We start from the raw sequence: 20,257 nt of genomic DNA, 5'->3' as shown, positions 1-20,257 counted from the left end.
CAATTCAAATGCTATTACTGGATAACAAAACTTTTATTTGCACAGCTTCTATCCTCTACTTTCGCCTAAGCACTCCACTATATGATCAGCAGCACTGATTTAACTAGAGCTGAGAATTGGTTGGGGATTCATTTCTTTTAAAAATATTGTTTTAGTTTCATTCTTTTGTGTTTTAGAAGGAGGAAATATAAATATATACAGTATATCCTCAAACAACAACATTGCAATACCTGAAGAGAATTTTTGGATGCATTATAAATAAATATATAAATGAAATAGCCACCCAAATAAAAAATTCACCAAGTAAATGTGAAACAAAAAAGAAGAATTACAACAGTTTAAATAAAATGAATGTCACTCATACTATCAAGGAAACACATCTGTTTTTTAATTGCCCATCTCCAGTAATTAATCTGGGAGAATATGCTAAAAAGGTTCTGAGCAGATGTGCTTCATTTTGGCATTATAGCTATGGTAAAATTGGACTAACCTGAAAGCAGTTGATGCTGAGACGGAACACTGGTTTTTTCCTGAGGGCTGCTTCTTTCAGAGTTATCCTTACTGGTATCTCGACATAGTCCTTGTTGTCTTGTAGAAAGGCTGGGATCTTCATATTCAGAAACCTTGGGATGCCTCTGTGCTTCCAAGTCTCTGCACAGTGACAAATCTGAAGAAGAATATCTCGAAGCACAATGGCCAACAGATTCATTTTCAAGATCAAGGACAGTCAGTGGAAGTATTCGGTGGTGTAGTTTCAGACTTGGCGGGCTTGAGGATAAAGGAGAAGGCAGAGGAGACATTTGTGTATGTGTATTGGATGAAGGATATGACCGATTAAAAACATTGCTAATAGCTACTAAAGATGGAGAGGGTGGTTGCTTATTGTTGGTTCTCTGCTGACAAATCTCAGGTGGTGTCTGCAAGTGTAAGGTCAAGTGATTATTCTTCTTCTGGGGCAATGCAGTTCTTTTTTCTCCTTTTTCATGTGAGAAACTGGATGGGCTTGTAGCACACGGTAACTTCTTCCATTCTGCTGATTCGTCTAATCTGTCAAACTGTATAACTTTCTGCAAGGTTTTATTGACTGCTTTCACTGGGCTATATGCTTCCTCAAAAGAATAATCTTGTTCTGCTTTAGATTGTTGAGGAACTCCTTCATGACCTTCCTCACTGGTAGTAGGTAAAGCAATTGATACTTTGCTTTCTTCACTGGTGGCATAAGACACCTGACCGTATCCTGCAGCATCTTTCATGTCTTGTCTTTTTAACAGCTCTCCAATTTCAGATGCACCCTTGCAGGTCTCTGCAATATGGCTATAATCACACCTCTCATCAGATGCTAACTTTTCTTGGGAAGTATTCAGCAAAGGGCTGCTCTGCTGAATCACTTTAAAGGTACCCACTACCTCATCTAACAGACTATGGCTGGAATGTGCAAGACAGTGCCCAAAAACAATATTGTCATATTCAGAGAAAGAAACAGAGAGATCTGAATCAGATTCCAATACCTGACAGTCCTCAAGTAAACACTGTTTTCTCTTTGATAGTTCTGGAGGTTTGTTTACATCTGATAATTCACTTTTGTATTCCACTTTCCTCTCATCAGAACACGTGAAACATCTGGAGGAATCATCAGAATGATATCTGTCATTTCCCGATAAAGCTTCCTTGTAGTGTAATGCCGGAGGCTCCAAAGTTGCAGATATTTTGATATTTTTGTTTATGAATTCTTCAATGCTCTCTCTCCGTTTGCTAGATTTTCTTCTTTTTTTGTTTTTCAGACTAGACTTCTGTGTGGATCCAGAAAAAGAGTCTGACTGTTTCTCCTCTTTACATTTCAAATGTTCTGAAACTTCTTGTAGTTTTCCATCCTGGTTTCCCATTTTAACTCCAAGTATGTGTCTTGAACTAAGCAGAGTTGTCAGGATTCTATCTTTTTCCGCATTTAGTTTGTACAACTCAGCGAGAATATTCTCAGTAGTTGTTTGTTTAAAGAAGATTTCGCCAATATGTTCGCAGCTCTGTCCTTGTGATCCAACCGCTTCTGAGTCTTCTTTCACTTGATAGCAGTTATGAAAACATTTACTGGCTTTATCCAGAGTTACACAGTCCTTGTATGTGAATCCTGTGATTTTGCCCCTCGGAAGATAGAAACTGACATAGCAAAGTTCCATAATGGGTCTATGCAACTGGAGGACCGTGTGAGTGCCTTCCATTATGCTTACCTAATTAATCATGCATTAGAGTTATGAGATTAACATTTCTAATTTTGCATGACACATCATGTGATGCAAAGAAAGAAAAGAGGCTTCTGACTAATCTTCCATAGTGATGTTTCCTGCAGAAAGAAAAAAAAAGGAGACTGTAAAAAAAGTAAAAGTGAGTTCATAGTAGAACATAGTTTTGAACTAAGAATTTTACATTATTATCTATATTTTTACAATCTTTGTAGCAGGCTAAAATGTACGGGGCATGCATATAACAGAACACACTAGTTTGCTTATTTACGACATTTGTATGCTGATTCAATTTGTAGTGATTAACAACTGTTAGTAACATCAGAACCAAATGGAGCAATATTAATAATCCAGTTGATTTACAGGAATGTTTAGACATTGGATTGCCATTGAAAATTGCTCAAAAATTTCAGAGGGTGCAAAGTGTTGATTTCGTATATTTATATCAAGATGGGTTTATATTAAAGTCTTCACTTCTCTCAGTTCACTTCTGGATCAAATTCAAGATGCTTATATCTTTAAACCTCTAAATATCTTGGAAGTGGGAGACTTGAAGGAACAAATTCATTTCATATTAATTTGCTTGCACTTTAGTTCTTCTGCCAAGATCCTTCTCCATAATTCAGCAACATAGAATAATATCCTTAGAGATTGTAACCTGGTTACAGAATGTCCTTCTGATTACTTGATACTACAGTGAAAATCATGTAAAGCGATTTTAACCTATTAATTATTTTAAATAAATGGCAATGATTAAATCTGTAATTGATTTTAATTATTATTATTATATCAAGACACCCAGGGCAACTAATGGACCCTGATGAGTTTCAGAGGGAGATAGGGACCATAACTGAAGATCTGCTACACAGTTCTGCCAAGACCTAGGACAAATGAGGCTTTAGATAGGATTGCACCCATGACCTCTCCTGACCCATGGACCTCATCATGCTCCATGGTATAAGAGGAACTGAAGAAGGATTAAATGAAACAAGAGACATCTAGAGTGCTGCTGGTAGAAGACAAAGTATTAACTTGATTGAATATGGGTAAATGCTTTTACACTGAGAGCATATGCACCAAAGACAAATTCCTTGTGTGTTCAATCATACTTGCCCAATAAAGAATTCTATTCTATTCTATTCTATCCCATCACATCCCACCCCACCCCATCCATCCTATAAACCTATCCTGTGGCAGGGAAGCAGAAATACTTCTCGACACTAATTGTATCTGCAAATAACCACACAGTGGTCCTCTTTAAGGTGATATGATTCCTCCTGGGAAGGTCTCAGGGGTCTGTATCTGCAAAGATGTACTGAGGAAGTTGCTGATTCTGTAGAAATTAAAGTCATTTGGATTTGTTTTAGTTAGATATTTGCATGGATATTGGTCCAGAGGAGATCCCTAGGGTATTGGCCAGTTATCTGGGAATGGTTTGACTCTGTTGCTCCAGGGAAAATATACATGACTCTAGTGAATGTGACCTGAACCACACAGGTTTAGATATAGTGTCTTCCCTGGGTGGAAATAGCCTCCTGGAAAGTGACATTGGGTGGGTACTGGCAATGATCAATTCATCTTTGGAGAAGGGATTGGTGCCCCAGCCCTTCAAGAAGATTATTGTTCACCCTCTTCTTAAGCCATTGCTAGTTCTATCCTGATGGGCAATTTTCATCCTGTCTCCAGCTTTGCCTTGCTGGGAAAGGTTGTTGATGATCGCACTGCAGCTCCAGAAGATTCTGGATGAAGTGGATTATCTGGATCTTTTCATGGCTTAAGCCCATTCCTGGATCAACATGACTTTGTCATAGTCCCCATCAGGGGTGGGTTCTGGCAGGCACTACTACCAGTTTGCTCATGTGTGAGCTTTGCGCGCGCAAATATGCAGTGCAATTAAAATTGTTCTGTGCACGTGCAGAACTGAAAAACAAGATGCTGCCGCCACCCGGGGAACTGGTTTGTGGGCCTAGCAGGCCTGGGTCCCTGCCGGTTCCAGCGACCCAGGCTGCCAAACCACTACCGGTTCAGCCAAACCGGTCCGAACCAGTAAGAACCCACCACTGGTCCCCGTGTCCCAATCACCTCTTGTTTGACTATTGTAATGTGTTCTATATGGGGCTGGCCTTGAAGAGTATTCAAAAACTTCAGCTGGTTCAAAATGTAGTGGCCCACATAGTTTTGTGCATGCCTTGGCTGCTGATTTGTTTCTGGGTCCAATTCAAGGTGCTTGTTATCACTTTAAAGTCCTACATGATTTGTGCCCTAGTTATTTGAAGGTCTGCCTCTCTTCAATTACATCTATCCAGCCTATTACTAAGGCAGGATATGTTGTGAGTCCCATCTATTAGAGAAGTACAGTACATCTAGCAGAACCAAGAAAAAGGGCCTCATCAGTGGTGGCTCCTTCCCTATGGAATATCTCCATCTTGAAGATAAGATTAGCCTCCACTTAATTCATTTCCAAAAGCCCCTGAAGATATGGTTTCCTAGTGGTCTGGGGGAACCCAGGTTGATGCAAAACTGATCAAGTGGCTGGTTTAATTGTGTTTGTTGTTGCCGGGGAAGGGAGTAGAGGTTTGAGGACTTCTGTACCATGTTTTTTTAATTTGGTACGCTGCCCAGAGTCAGTGTGTGTAAGGAGAGAGGTTGTATAAACTTGTTTACTAAATAACTGTTGCATTCCTATTCCGAGTTGGCTGTGCAAACTTAAATACTTTAAACATTTATGTAAGCATGGATTACAGTTGAATGTTTATCAGACCTTAATTTATCAGGGGATTTTTTCAGCTATATCCCTGGGTAATAAATGCAGCATGATTTCCCTTTCCACAGTGCATTTAGAACATGTAGTAAAAAAATATTACAGTAGTTTTTATTATGGCTTAATGAGCATGCTAGGCAGCTTGCTGTACATAATTTGTAAGGATTCTAAATTTAACTTCTCAGTAAACAATTTAGATTCATATGATCACATGAAAAACTACCATAAATAATCTACCAAGAGCGCATTAAGATTCTTGGAGGTCCTAAGCACAATTATCTTTGTAGTCTGTCATTGTACTGATCATCTGGATGCTGAAGGTTATAAGGTTTTCCCTGGATGTCATTATTTTAATACATTAAAGGGGATAAAATCCACATTGTATCTGCGGTATGTACACACATACACACACACATATGCACATTGGAATAATATCCTAAATAAATATCCCATATTTATTTTTTTAGGAGAGGATATATAAATGTTGATTTTGTTGTTAATTTCATATATTTTTTTATTTAAAATATAGTGTAGACCCTAAACACTGTGGATATAATGTCTAATACAGGCATGCAATTTAGTTTCACAAGCTTTTTTTTTCTTAGTTAAATTATGCTCAATTTGGCAATTTTTACACCCTTCTTTGTAAAGTTCTTTTCAAAAATAATTATGGTGAGTACAAGTCATTTGACATATGACCATAATGGTGCCTGCCCATTGTGGTTGTAAATTGTGACAGTAGTAAAGCAGATCACCCACACGACTCACCCAATTTTACAAACTTTTCTGTGGCGGTTGTTAAATGAATACTGTGGTTGTTAAGTGAATTAATGTTTCGCTATGGGCCATCTTACCGAAAATTGGAAGTAAATGCCGGTTTTTGGCAAAAACAGTCTAAAAGGTGATCATTTGACCATGACATGCTTCAAATGACTATAAATGTGGACGAAATGCCAAGGTCCAGAAATGCAGTCACATGACCATCAGAATTTCAGAACTGAGCCACAAGTATCCCCAGAAGGATTCACTGTCACCTTGTAATTCGAGGACCACCCATATCTTACATGCTATTGGGAAGATCTTGGTCCTTGTATCACACAGAAACCAAACACAGCAAATGAAATGTTTGTTTTAAAATAAATACGAAGTAGCCATGAGTAAAAATGTTTTGATCTTTAAATTTAATAAAGAAGCATCTCATTTCTGATGGTGATTCAACCATAGTTTTATTCTCTGCTTCTTTTCTTGTCTAGTTAAAAATAACAGAATTTGATATAAGAGTGTGTGCTAATAGAATGACAGAAGCAATAGAGAGAGTAATCATATTATCCTTCTTTTAATTTAATTTCTCCAACAGAGATTTATATCTTGTAAAGTTCTGCTTCATGTTGAGGAACATTGCATATGTTGTTTAATGAACACCTCAGACTATTTCCATCACAGCAAAATTGACAGGGAATTATTTTTGCAAAAGAAATTAAAAAGAAAACAAAAGAGATGGTACATCTTGTGTATCACGTTTTTTCAAAGAAAGATACACTCCATTCTTTTGACATCCATATTTTGTCAAGTAAGATTTGTCACAGCCTTTCAAGAGGATGCATTACTCTTCATCTTCCCCTAACTCCGTGCTGGTGAACCTATGACACACATGACCAAGGTGGGATGCAGAGCCATGTCACCTAGCACGCGCAGCCTCCCGCATTGCTCTTCCGAGTTTCTGGTGCTCATGCATGTGCGACAATCAGCTGGCCTTTGCATGCACAACAGAACTGGAAACTAGAAGAAGGAACTGGTCTTCCAGTTTCTGCATGTGCATACATGCCAGCCAGCGGATTGTTGCACATGCATGTGCGCCAGAAACCGGAAGAGGAACTGTCCGGTGTCCATGCACACCAGCCAGCTGATTGTCGCGCACGCATGTGTCCCAGAAACCGGAAGAGAAGCTGCCTGGTGTACATGTGGGTGCCAGCATGTGCACTGAGCAACTCCTTCTCTGGGTCATGTCCCCTCACTCAGTGCTGAAAAGGTTCGCCATCACTGCTCAAAGTGATGAATATCCAGCAGGTTGAAAAATAATTTTAATTATTATTACCTTTTACATGATTTACTTGACCCCAGAACAAGTCTGAGCAGCTTACCATTTAAAAAACAGAAAAACAATAAAGAGAAAATCTGAAGCACCCAAACAACCATATCCCAAACACCAAATAACAACAACAACTCTACGACATATAGGGCTTCACAAATGACCTATCTCAAAGCCTGGGAGAACTGCCAAGTTTTTAAAGACTTCCTAAATATCATCCGGGTGGAAGCTATATAGATCTCTTTTTTCCAAAAAGCTACTTATATCTGAGCAAGCAAGATCCATTAAAAAAAATGTACTAAGCAGCCCCACAAACTACCCTCTACTTAGATAAAATAAAAGACAATGTTTTATGTCTTGTTAAATCCCATCAAGCTTGACTTCTGAAGACCGCAGAGACATAACCATTTGATTTCTCTGACAACAGATCAGAAGAGGTTTCTGGAGGCATTAAAAAAAAACCCTTATGCACTACCCCACACTACAGGTTTCCTACAGTTTTTTCCGTGCAATTTAAAATATTGGTGTTAAAGAGACATGGTGGCACATGGTTAGAATAGAGCCGAGATGGTGCAGTGGTTAGAATGCAGTTCTGCAGGACTAATCCACTGCTCCCTCCAGGAGTTCGATTCTGACCAGCTCAAGGTTGACTCAGCCTTCCATCCTTCTGAGGCTGGTAAAATGAGGACCCAGATTGTTGAGGGCAATATGCTAACTCTATAATCCACTTAGAGAGGGCTTTAAAGCACTATGAAGTGATATATAAATCTAAGTGCTATTGCTAAAGCACTTTATGGCTTAGCACCAAGTGATCTTGGCCAGTTCAACCTGGCCAATCTTGCCAGGAAAGCTATTGGAAGTTTCTCAGGAGATATGGAAAACCAAGACACAAAAAGGGTTGCTTTTCTGTAGCAGTGCCAACTCCTTGGCCTCCCATTGGAAAGTGGACTAGCCCTGACTTAGTTGCCTTCCAAAAGCATGTGAAGATAGCGCATTTTTTTAAAAAACTCAGTGATTACTCCTATTCCTTAATTTAAGAAGATGCTTCATTTTGTTGTGACAGAATTTAATCAGGCTCGTTTTTGATTGCTGGAAATGGTTGCAATTTGTCCTTTTATATAATTTGATAGTAAATTGCCTCAACCAGCCATTGATTAGAGGGGATTTAAAACAAAAATTGGGGAAAACCTATGATTAAGGTTCTACTCTTTTCTTTGTTAGATATGACTTGCCTAATTCTAAATCATAACTTTAGTTAGTGAATCATGATTGCTTAAAGAAAAAAAGAAACCTCTTAGTATAGTACAGATCAAAACTGATTCTATGTATGAAAAATCAAAAACTCCTAATATAATCTCAGTTTTTAATGAATTTGCTCAACTTATACATAGGTTCAGCAAATCTTACTCATAAGCTGGCTCAGACTCAAAATATAAAATTGCTTCTTAGTGGTTGATGGCATATATGCCAATGTCAGTTTAATGCAGGAAAATTGTCGTGGTAGGGAAATCTATTTTGTACAATTAATAGCTAAGAAATATAGTTATGTATTTTTAAATTTTAAATATAGTTTATTTATGCCTCACCAATGTTAGCTAAATGTGGTTGGTCTTGAAGGCTAAGCAGGCTGTACTTAGTTTGTGGACTGGGATCTGTTGAAACTTTAGAGTTTTTGACTGGATAGAGAAGTTTTTTTAAAAAAAGAAAATGATCCATAAAAAATTATATAGATACTGTTAACAGAAGATGACCTAGACACGAGAACATTCTTTCTTGACCATATTTTGTTGAGTAAATCACAATCGGCTGGGACTGCATGCTAAAGAATCGTGACCCAACAAAAGGGCGAACGACAAAATCGCGCCCGACTCAACTGCGTCACTAAAACCATGATGTCATCAGCACAGCGACAACAGCGCGGCGACAACAGCGCGGAGACAGAAGCGCGCTTTAACTTAAGGTAAGGGTTAGGTTTAGGTTTAGGGTTAGGTTTGGGGTTAGGTTTAGCGTTACGTTTAGGGTTAGGGTTAGGTTTAGCGTTACGTTTAGGGTTAGGTTTAGTTTTACAGCGCACTTCTGTCGGCGCGATTCAGCGCTCATTCGTCGGAGCGCTTTAGAACACGCGGTTTTATCACCGCGGTTTAGTCGGGCGCAGTTTTGTCGTTCGCCCTTTTGTCGGTGAACCCTAAAAAATGAATCACAGTGGTTAAATTCATGCAACTTATTAAGGCAAAAGCAATCCCATGCCCACAATGATGATTCTGCACAGTACTTATAGCTCTAACTTCTACTGATTCTGTCTTCATTGGGTACTGAAATTCAGATCAGTTTTGTTTGGATACATGAGCAACAATATAAATTAGATTAGTAAGTTAATCAATAAAGATAAATAAAAATAACTCTTTTCAATCTCTAAAGCTCCCTTTTCTCCAAAATACAGCCTTTTCAAATGTATTGCTTCATAACTATTTTGCTTAAGCAGAATATTTAAAATGCTTCCAACAAACAAAAAGCTCACATTTACCTGTGTCATAATATTGTGCTGGCCCAGAAACAAGAAAAAGATTAAGTGAAAATCGAAAGCCAAAGAAAAAGTAATTACGGACAAAAGAAAATATCTAGAGGGTATAGAGGTTCAGCCACATTAGTGATTTTATTTTCAGCCAAGTAATTAGCCCTATAAAGCCTATTTATACTCTACCACGGTCTTCCAGCCAACTGGTTCATCTTGCAGTCTCAGAGTGTTGGAAGTTTAAAATTTGCAATTTCAACTATTTCAATGGCATCGTAGGTTATGGAAGGCTCTGTGGCTAAACTGGGGTTTGATTGTCTGCCTTTTGATAAGCCGCTCTGAGTCACTGCTTTTTATTGCCTATAGCTTCATTCTACACTATATTGTCAAAAGTATTTGCTCACCCATCCACATAATCAGAAGCAGTTGTGAGCGAATTCTTTTGGCAATATAGTGTATTTTAGATCAGTAGATCTACTGGGTAGGATTTATTTTCATTTGCTATCAACTGCTCTGTTGAAGATGCTAGAATTCATGCTTCTGTATACATACATTTTCAAAACTCTTTGAGCATCAAAAGAGAATGTTGATTATACAATTCACTGCCATATAAAACCAATAAATAAATTAATTAATACATGCTTATTTCTTATTTCAAGGGGTCTGTTCAACTTTTAAGCCAGTTAAACATGTCCCACCATGAATTGAAGTACAGTGGTACCTTGGTACTCTTTATTAGTTAGTTCCGGGAGCCGTGATGAGTACCAAAAATGATGAGTACCAAACAAATTTTGCCATAAGGAATAATGTGTGAGTCACAAGACAGCTGACACCAACAACAAGTTCTAGCTTGTGTATGTTGAGTACCAAACAAACAATAAGTACTGGGACAAAATTTTCACATCAAAATTCATTGAATATCATATTTGATGAGTTTTAAAGCAGTTGAGTACCAAGGTACCACTGTAAAATGAAATAAGAAACCCATATTGCAAAAAACAGGAGAGACTGAAGCATCAAATGGACCACATTATCTAACTAGTGGATTATTAATACTTTTTCAATCATAAATCATATCGCTCACTTGTTTTGGAATGTGAAATTCCAATTTCAGGTAGAATAAAATATTCACCTTTTACAGCAGAATTTAATGTCCAATTACTAAGTTAGGTGGTATTTTTCAAGTCACAAAAAAACCAATTCTCTTTATAACAAAAATATTAAATCATAACAAAAACACTTTAATAAGCCACTTCAGAAATCAAATATGTGGCACATGTTTTTAAACTCTTCAGAACTTTCATTATGACATGGATATTAAAGCTGAACATTTACATTTATTTTCATGTTATGTTCTACTTAGTATAAATCTCAAATGTCATAAAAAAAATGGGAGCAAGTCATTGACAATAGATACACTGGACATGCAACAAATACATTGAATGTATTCCAGAGAGATGCATATTCCCTATAAGCTGCTGAAAAATTTCCTCCTGGGTCTATTTCTATTCCATTTGTTTTCAATGGAAGATACACTGTATAAATAGCATATCAGAATGCTATAAGCAAAACTATTTAAAGACTTACAGTTTAATCTAATACATTAAAATTAAGCTGGAAATACTTAATACTTCCTAAGAATTTAATTCTTAGAAAAATTGTTGTGCTAATGGTATAGCATTGTTTTCATTTTGTTACTCTGTATGATTGTCCTATAATTCAATTTATTTAATCTTTGAACATACAAATTATTGTTCAAAACTAAGAACAAATAACCAAGATAAATAATAATGAAGCTGTAATGAATACATATATTCAGTATCTAAACAAGGGTAGAAGGAATGCTTGGAAGTATATAAAGAAACAAAACTATAATTAATGTATGAGAGGTCCTTGCAGCTCTCTGAGCTGGCTTGTTTTCTTGCCAACATTTCATTATCCTAAATAGGTAACATCATCAGTGCTAGTAAGGGGTGCTGTTTGTTGTCAGTTTATATTCTGGTGACTTGCTTGTCTGTGTGGATTTGTGTGGTTTTAAGAGATTCTTAGGCTGGGCTGTTAACTGATGGCTCTTTTGCAGTTCCTTAATTGGGATAGTGTTTACTTGGTTATTGGTTAACTAGCACTGATAATGTTACCTAGTTAGGGCAACGAAACATCTGCAAGAAAATAAGCAAGCTCAGAGAGCACCAAGGACCCTCATTTCAACCCTGAGCTACAAATATCTGCCTTTAATTCAATGTATGTTAATTGTTATACAGTATTTAAATTATAATGTGATATTAAAATTATTTTTTGGTATTGTAGAGTTGATATAGGATCTATGATATCAATTTCTCTGTGCACAGTGATGTGTTTGTCACTGTATGGTTTGGACACCTAGAACTTTTCTAGATCAGATCAGTTGCTTGCATGAGATGTGATCATTGGAATGTGGTAAGGGAGGTACAATGCAGAGAAAAATAGTTGCTGAACATCCTCAATGTTCAATATTAAGGCTCCCCAACCAAAAAAAGATCTTTACAATATGCAAGAATCTATATAAATCACTTTCTCTTTTGATCAATATGTATGCATACATAACCGCTTAGCTTTGCTAGGAAAAAGTAATGTGACACATTATCCATGCATATGCTGAGACATCTAGAAGTATCTATAAAGGCAGCCATATGTTCCTAAAAATGACATGGCTGCTTTAGTGAGTCAGAATTACTACTTTATGCAAAGGTCTCTGTGTTTTGAAGTATCCCATTTCAAAAGATTTATACAGCAGTTACTGGTATATTTCTACAACTGCTTGTTTAATTCTTATCAACTCATAACTCTTCAATTTCATCCAGTGAGAAAGTTTGGTATATAATCTAAAAAATGTAAAAGACAAGAGCAGACTATAGTTAATGGCTTGTTAATTAATAGACCCTTGGTATTATCAAAGAACATGAGCAGAATCCTGTTGGATTGAGTCAATAGCTCATAGAGGACAACATCCTTTCTCATAAAAGTTATGAAAATGGAAAAGTCCAAAAGCAGAATGTAAAAGCACCACGTTGGGGCAAATTAATGTATAAGAACTTACATTATTGCATTATTCTGACAGAACAAGAATAGCAGCAATGCTAATTTCCCATACTGCTAATTCTTCTGAATATCTAAGGTCTACAGGCCTCAGACAAGTAGAGACCCAAAACAGTAGGCTTTTTCCTGGCCAATGCAGCAATTATTTATATCCATTGTATATGTAAATTTCCCCAGAAATATTCTAATTATTTAGGAGAACAGTTTGCCGGTCAGTGCAACATAATTTTCTATAAAAATAGTGAATGATACCCATCAGAAGATTCTGGATATTCTGTTTAAAGCAAGTCTCTAGTTACTTCCTTTAGGGATCCTGAAACATATACAGAATGCAACATGATAGCTGTGTTCCAATATTTTAGGGGCTGTCACAAAGATGAGGGAGGGTCAACCTATTCTCAAAAGCACTTAAGGATAGGACAAGAAGTAAGAGACGGAAATTTATCAAGGAGACAGCCAACCTAGAACTAAGGAGGAATTTCCAGCCAATCTAGAACTAAGGAGGAATTTCCAGCCAATCTAGAACTAAGGAGAAGAATTAACCAGTGGAATGGTTGCCTCCAGAGGTTCAATTCATACAAGCTGATATGCAACTCAGTGTATGAAACTTTTGGCTATGAATACACATGCATCATTTTGCACTATAGAATTGTAACTGCTTATGTACAAGGATAGATTTATCAGCTCTAATTGTATACATCTGGAGGTTATGAACTAATATTATTTGAACGCTATGTTTGCAATTCTCTATATGCTGTTGAGAAGTAAATACTACTGAAAAGTGCAACAGCCCTAAGAAAGCAAAGGCTATAAAATTATCAAGAATTTTCCACAAGGAAAAAATAAATAAATTAAGTAATCTTTTTCACTGAAATGAAAAATAAATCATGCACACTTGGTTCCAAGTCATACATTTTCATAATTTGAGTACAGCAAAGTAGCCACGTAGAATTATGAACTCATTCAAGAACATTCTGTACAAATTCAATAGTTATTTGTTGGTAACAGGATGTGGATAAATCAAATAAAAAGTGAAGTGATTTCACTGGAATTATGTTGATTGAAAATAAAAAAAATCCATCATAAAGTTAGTGGCAGCATGTGCAAGTGTCAAGAATGAAAACATCATGTAATAACTGTACACACAATGTTTGTTCAAATAACATCACATTTCAATAAGAATATGATGACAAATAAGGTTGAAGTATGATGCCTGGGCTGTAAAAAATTGAAGATGGCAATGAAGGCAACTAGAAAAAAAATCAGACTTGTCTAGATTCTAGCAGGCCAGATATGGAGCCTAAGAATTGTAATTGTTTTCAAAAACACTTTAAGAGAAGCAACTCTAGTCAGGGAAGCATGAATGAGATCACTGTTTAACTTTTGTCCACAATAATGTTTCTCCATTTAGTTACCTGCCTCACTGCTTTTATTCAGCTGTCTTTGCTTGTCATTTGGGAAAAAAGAAAAAAGAAAAGAAGCTTCAGATTAAGAAAAAGTTAAGCTTGTCTTCCTTTTCCTTTAATTCTTGATTTCAAAACTTATTTTTTAACAACTATGATAAAGTATTTGCTTCTAATATGGGTGTTAATGTGAAATCAACAATATCTAAAACTACCATATTTGAGCTGCTAAAAAATCCATACCACTACTAGATAGTAGCAAAGAAAGTTGGTTGCTATCTACTTGTTCAAATAGTCACCATCACCATCAGTATCATACAAACATTTCTGATTCTTAAATTGAAGTTCTTTCCAAGGTCAAATGCTTAAGCTAGAATTTCTACTAAAAACCTAGCCTGTATGCGGTGTGGACATTATCAGTATTGTACCCAAATGTACACGGAGAATATTAAATTGCACTAAAGTTTTCTACATGCTTACAACAGAGTTGGACAAACTGGTTGGCTCCAATTATCTGGCCTGTAGCCATGCTAACTGGGATTTGTATGAATTAAAATCTAAAAAAATCTTACAGTATCAATGTTGCAGACACTTTGAAGCTGATTATCAGCAAGGACTATCTCAAAGCATTAAGCTTCAACTTATTATTTTGCACAAATGCACATAAAAATACTATTCCAGATTTGTATTTATTGAAAGCATATATATACTTTTTCTTGGCACAAATTTCTTTTACATATAGCAATAGCACTTGGACTTATATACTGCTTCATAGTGCTTTTGCAGCCCTTCTAAGAGGTTTACAGAGTCAGCATATTGCATATAAAAGATATATAAATGAAATGCAATATAGGATTTTTAAAATTTGAACTGCATTATTAATTAATTTTGTGGACATGCAAAGCTTGCCTTTACAATGTGGACACTCCAATGGTTAACAACTTTAAAAACAACTATAAACAGGATCATCTTTTTCCAGTCAATAGCATACCAAAATCAGGAAGAGATGGAGCAGTTTTTCAAAGCTGTTTGGAGGATCACCTGCAGCAATTTATATCCATTGCATTTAGGGGCTTGCATTATACCAGACTGCAAACATGAAGAGTCCTCTATTTTAACTTTACATTCAGTCTTGTATTAGTTAAAGCAGCTCCTAAACCTGCAAAGTTATGGAGGGAGGGAGGGGGAAGAAAATATACTTGCCAGTTGCAAAAGATTCCTTTCAATTTGTACACTGCCCAGGGTCACTTCTTGTAAGAAGGACAGCCATATACATTTTGATACATAAATAAATGGATTTAATGTCTTCTGCAGTGCTGGATAAAAAGAAAAGGTTGATGATGCAAAAGTGCAGGAAGAAAGACAGAAGTTTATTTTTCTCCAAAGAATATTCTTATTTGAATAGGGTTTTTGTGGCAGTCCAAAAATAACCAGTCTTCTTATTTTGGCAAGAACTGATCCTGCAGAGAACTTGACAAGTCGACTTACCCGGGAAGAGGCAAATCTATTATAAGGCAAGCTATTTACCTTATAAGAAGTGACAGTCCTCCTAGGCTCAGCTCTTGGCGGCGATCCAGACGCAGAACGAGAGAGGATGCTAAAGGGGCTGCTTTTGCAGCTACCTCCTGCTACTGAATGTCCCCCTCCGCCGCTCTTGCTGCCACTTCCTCGCATCTGGAAGCCCCTCGGATCCTTCAGTCCCTTTCGCTTGGTAGGTTCATTCACCGGGCGCTGTGCGGCAGCTTCAAGAGATAAAAAACTGGCGGAGCGCCTGGCCAATCCGAAGCCTCCATAATCTGCCGGCTTGGTGCGGAAACCAATAGAACAACATCAACAGACGCCGGTTATACCAACGGAGGAGGGCGGGTTATCACCGCAAATAGGAGGTGGGCATCTGTTTCTGGTCATTCAAGTCGAGGGCGCGTTAGGTGAGCGCGGAAGGCTGCACTTGTTTATTTCTTTTTGTAATTGTACCTCTCCAGAGGGCGGGACAGATTTCATTTTCAATTGAAGCCAAAGCAATTGATACATTTCATTTGTACTGTGAAGCGCAAGGCTTCGAAGTTCAAAACCAGAGACAGATTCTTTTTTTAAAAAAAAGATGTATCTTTTTTTAAGCGTAACGATCAATCAAAAGAGTTGCCTGACGTCTTTCAAAGAGCAGCTATTTCAATTGTACAGCTTTTCTTTTCTTTTATTACAGATTTCAATAGTATATAAAGCACGTGAAAGCTGTTTCATAAAATAAAAGGATGCAGTACTTGGAAAATGCAAAGCAGCTGCAGCTGTGTTTATTTAGGAATTCAACGGATTTCTTCCCATGTAAAATGTAATGATAAACACTTTCAAAGGTAATAAGAGCACCTCATGATATTTAACAAGTGTAGTAAATCTCAAAAGTTTTGGATTTCATATATGTTACTTTTAGCAGTTACATTGACACACTATTGTGCATTTTTTAAAATATGTACCATGAAGTTGACATGCTCTGTGCTCTATAATCTTATTTATTCTTGAATTATTTAAACACCACACTGCTATTCCCCGCTGACAATAAGACACATATTAGTTAGCCCCAATTCTTTGTTTACTTCAAGTGCAGCTTGATAGTAAGAGCGGGAGTAATATATATATATATAAAGTAAGCTAAGACTCAAAGGTGCTGTTGATTTGGGAAGGTGTAAAAATTACGTTAGGGAAAGAAAAGAAAGTGGAGTTATTTAACACCTTTGTGCCTGAATTCTTCCAGAAGTAGGTGAGGAGCCCTTCTAATATGTTAGAAGAAAGAGAATGCGGAATGCAACTGAGGACTAATAAAGGTATGGTACGATTCTACAGTATCTTATTACTTCCTTTAAACAAATTCAAGAAATAGATGTCAGAGAACTGATTGCAATCTTTAAAATCTAGAGAATTTTTGAGATGTGAAAATCATAGAACTTTGATTTGGAAAGTTTTAGTTGGAATGAACTTTGGAAATCCTCTGCTTAAACACACATGGATACGTGCACGCACACACACACTCACACTCACACAGCATAGGAAATAATTATTGCAGCATTCCAACAGATAGCCATCCAGGGTCCAGCCTCTGTTGATGGACAGTTTACCATCCACGTATTAGGGAATGTTTGTACATGTATATCTAAGTATCAAACGTATATGAAAAGTCAGGATATATGTTTGTAGAGTATATAAAGATCTTTGATTGTAGCCACCACCTCTCTAATATAGGTATGGAACAATACCCTGACAGTCCTAAAAGTACTTTATTACATTATCGCTGTTTTGGTATTTTAAAGCTCTTCAAGTAAGGTAGACTTCTGGAAAACTATTATTATATGCTTTATTTATTTATTTTTTTAAAGTAGTTTTTAAAGTGCCAAATTAATGTACTGGTTAAGGCATCAGGTTGGAAACTTGGAATTCTAGGCTTGTTAGACACAAAATCAGCTGGGTCACTAAGAGCCAGTCACTCTTTCTCAGCCCTAGGAAGGAGGCAATGGCAAACTACTAACAAAAACCATCAATTGCCAAGAAAACTGCAGGCCCAGCCAGACACCAGGAGTCAAAAAATGATGATGCTTAAAATAAAAAGTTTTTAAAGTAACTTTGTGAAATGGTTATGTGAATCAGCAATGTAGGCCATGTAGCAAGCAAATCCTAATCTAAGAGATTTTCTCTTCATCTGCACTCAGCAACATAATCAGCTTTCCAGCCTTCTGCTTCACTTATCCTATGTTTAAGATAGATTTATATGAATTACACAGCCACAGAATGAATGAATTGTGCTATATAAAGAACTTTAATACTATTCTTTTTTGGCTCATAAAATTATAGGAAAACTAAAGTTAATACCTTTATTTATAACTTACATATAAGAAATACTGCTGATAACAGTAAGGTATATTTTTAGGAGTGAGAAATTGATGAAGACTTCTGCTGAAAGATGGGAAATAATTGTAGCTGAGATTAGGTTTTATTTAAGTTCTTCAAACCAAATAATTAATGGAATGGTGATCAACAAATGGTATGTATTTCATAGGGACAGTAATAATATTCAGGAAAAGAAGTCCTGTGAACAACATTTGATTCGGTCCTTTAGAATAAATTAGTAAGTAGTTTGCAATAAACAGAATGAGACTGATTCACTTTAATGGGCACCATGTAATAATAATTATATTTATTACATGAATTTATCATTTAAACAAGTGCATTTACTTTCAGAAATGCATATTTGTTTTAAAAGAGTATCAGACCATAAGTTCATATTCCATAAAATTAGGTAGTTATGTTTTACATTAAAGTAGTGAATAACAGTAGTAATATGTTACTATTTTTATAGAAGGATTTCAGAGATGCATAGAAGAACAAGAACAGAGAATAAAATATTGTATAATTCTATTTCTGATCCAACTTTCCTCTTTCTTTATGAATTCTCACAAATTAGGAATTCCGGAGGCTATAGTCCCAACACCAAGAACATCAGTGTTGCTAAAATAGTATTCATTCATTCATTCATTCATTTTTACCCAACCTTTATTATTTTTTATAACTAACTCTAGACGGCAAACATACCTAATACTTCCTCCTCCTCCTATTAGTTGTATTGTACTTTGGAGCAATAACTCAAGTTTTGGGAAGAGATACCCCATTTGTTCTAATCTATAAAAAATAATGAAGCCCCTTCTCTGCCTTATAAATTTCCATTCTTCAGAATGCGGAAAGAACAACTTCATAGCACTGATATGCTAGATGGATCCTATGTATCTATAGCACTTAGCACTCATAGCACTCATCATGGATAGGCCACAAGTGTAAGGTTTTGCATTTACTCTGATTATTCAGAGAATTGCCTAAAACTACTAGGGTCAGGCAAGCCCTCTTTAAAATCAATGGATTTAAATTAAATAAGAAATTTAACTTTGATGTTTACCTTCTCACTCTACAAAAGCATGAAGAAAGCTGTTCACCTATTCAAAGAAGAAATCCTTTTCTGAAAAATTCTCAAGATTGCCTTCTTAAATCAATATTAGTTTATGGCAGTAGTCATTAATCCTACTTCCTTCAAATATATTAAAATCATAGCTTCCAGAGTTTCGGATCATCACCAAATATTTGAGAAATGAAAAAGATTTTGATGATTATTGAAGAAAAACATTCCGGATTTAAATGCTGATACTTTAAAGAAGATTTTCTGTGTGCATCTATCTGCAGGCATTATAATAGGAGTTATTGATAATTATCTTATACAATAAAGGGTTCTTGATCACGCTCAGCAGAGATAAAATACAGCAGGCTTACTTACATTTTTTGTCTTAACCAATGCTTAGTTATGTGATCTGTTTGCAATTATCTTGACTTTTACTCCAATTTACTTTTTTTCTTGCAAAACCTTATTCTTTCCAATTATGTTGTGGAAATGTACAATGGAAAAGGTCAATCTTGGTCAATCTTACAAAAACAGCACTTGCTTCTGGGATGGAGCCTAGGGATGCCAAGGAATGGAGCAGCCTACTGTCCTCTCAATGCGAGGTCCAGAGATCTTCCAGAGGTAAGTGTACAATTGGTGATGAGGGGTGGATGGATAGGGAAGAGGGGATGTGACCTGGGGGGTGGGAAGCTGGACTAAGACCTGCAGGACCGCTGAGGGATGAGATGTTCCAGAAAGGAGCCCTTGAAGCCCAGGCAGACCTTGGTCTGTGCTAGGCTTTCCAGGGCCTCCCCCACCCCTGAGGCACCCCATGCTCTCTTTAACAACCTGTACAGTCATTTCAGGGAGAACAGGAATGGGATCGTTAAGTGAGGCAATCATGTGGGTGTCTCACTTAATGATAGGTTCTATTACGATTGTAACTTGAGGATTACCTGTATCGATATCCTAAGTTGTAATGAATACTGATGGAATATTTCTGTTTCCTTTACTTCTAATACTACAAATTGTCTAAACAATAAAATGTCAATAATTTTAATTAATGTTGTGCAAATAATATTAAGATTTACAACAAAACAGTATGGAAGAAAGAGTACCTATGGATTTTCCCCTTTGCCAAAACTAACAACCACTGTAGAAATAGATAAATGCTAACAAGCTAACATAAATAATGTTGTCTACTTTTATTACTTGTATTTTGTCTTTTATGTTCCCCCTTTTTTCCCCCCTTGAATTGTTCGCCGCCC

The 20,257-nt window shown here is 36.5% G+C and overlaps 1 protein-coding gene across 1 annotated transcript in view; it reads right to left on the bottom strand.

Annotated features, from left to right (window-relative positions):
• The window catches only part of FMN1 (formin 1), a 130,108-nt gene extending 114,357 nt beyond the window's left edge, over positions 1-15,751 (bottom strand). The window contains exons 1-2 of the mRNA XM_014063373.2: positions 15,605-15,751; positions 491-2,338 (exon numbers count right to left, since the gene is read on the bottom strand). Of these exons, the coding sequence (XP_013918848.2) occupies positions 491-2,216 (1,726 nt within the window). The 5' untranslated portion in view covers positions 2,217-2,338; positions 15,605-15,751. The remainder of the gene's footprint in view (positions 1-490; positions 2,339-15,604) is intronic.
• Positions 15,752-20,257: the final 4,506 nt, after the last annotated feature.

This window comes from Thamnophis sirtalis, unplaced genomic scaffold (genome assembly GCF_051295495.1).
Source record: "Thamnophis sirtalis isolate CommonGarterSnake01/CBP01778 unplaced genomic scaffold, rThaSir2_p1.2 scaffold_1, whole genome shotgun sequence".
In the NCBI taxonomy this organism is placed as follows: domain Eukaryota; kingdom Metazoa; phylum Chordata; class Lepidosauria; order Squamata; family Natricidae; genus Thamnophis; species Thamnophis sirtalis.
This window is presented reverse-complemented; position numbering and strand designations above follow the sequence as displayed.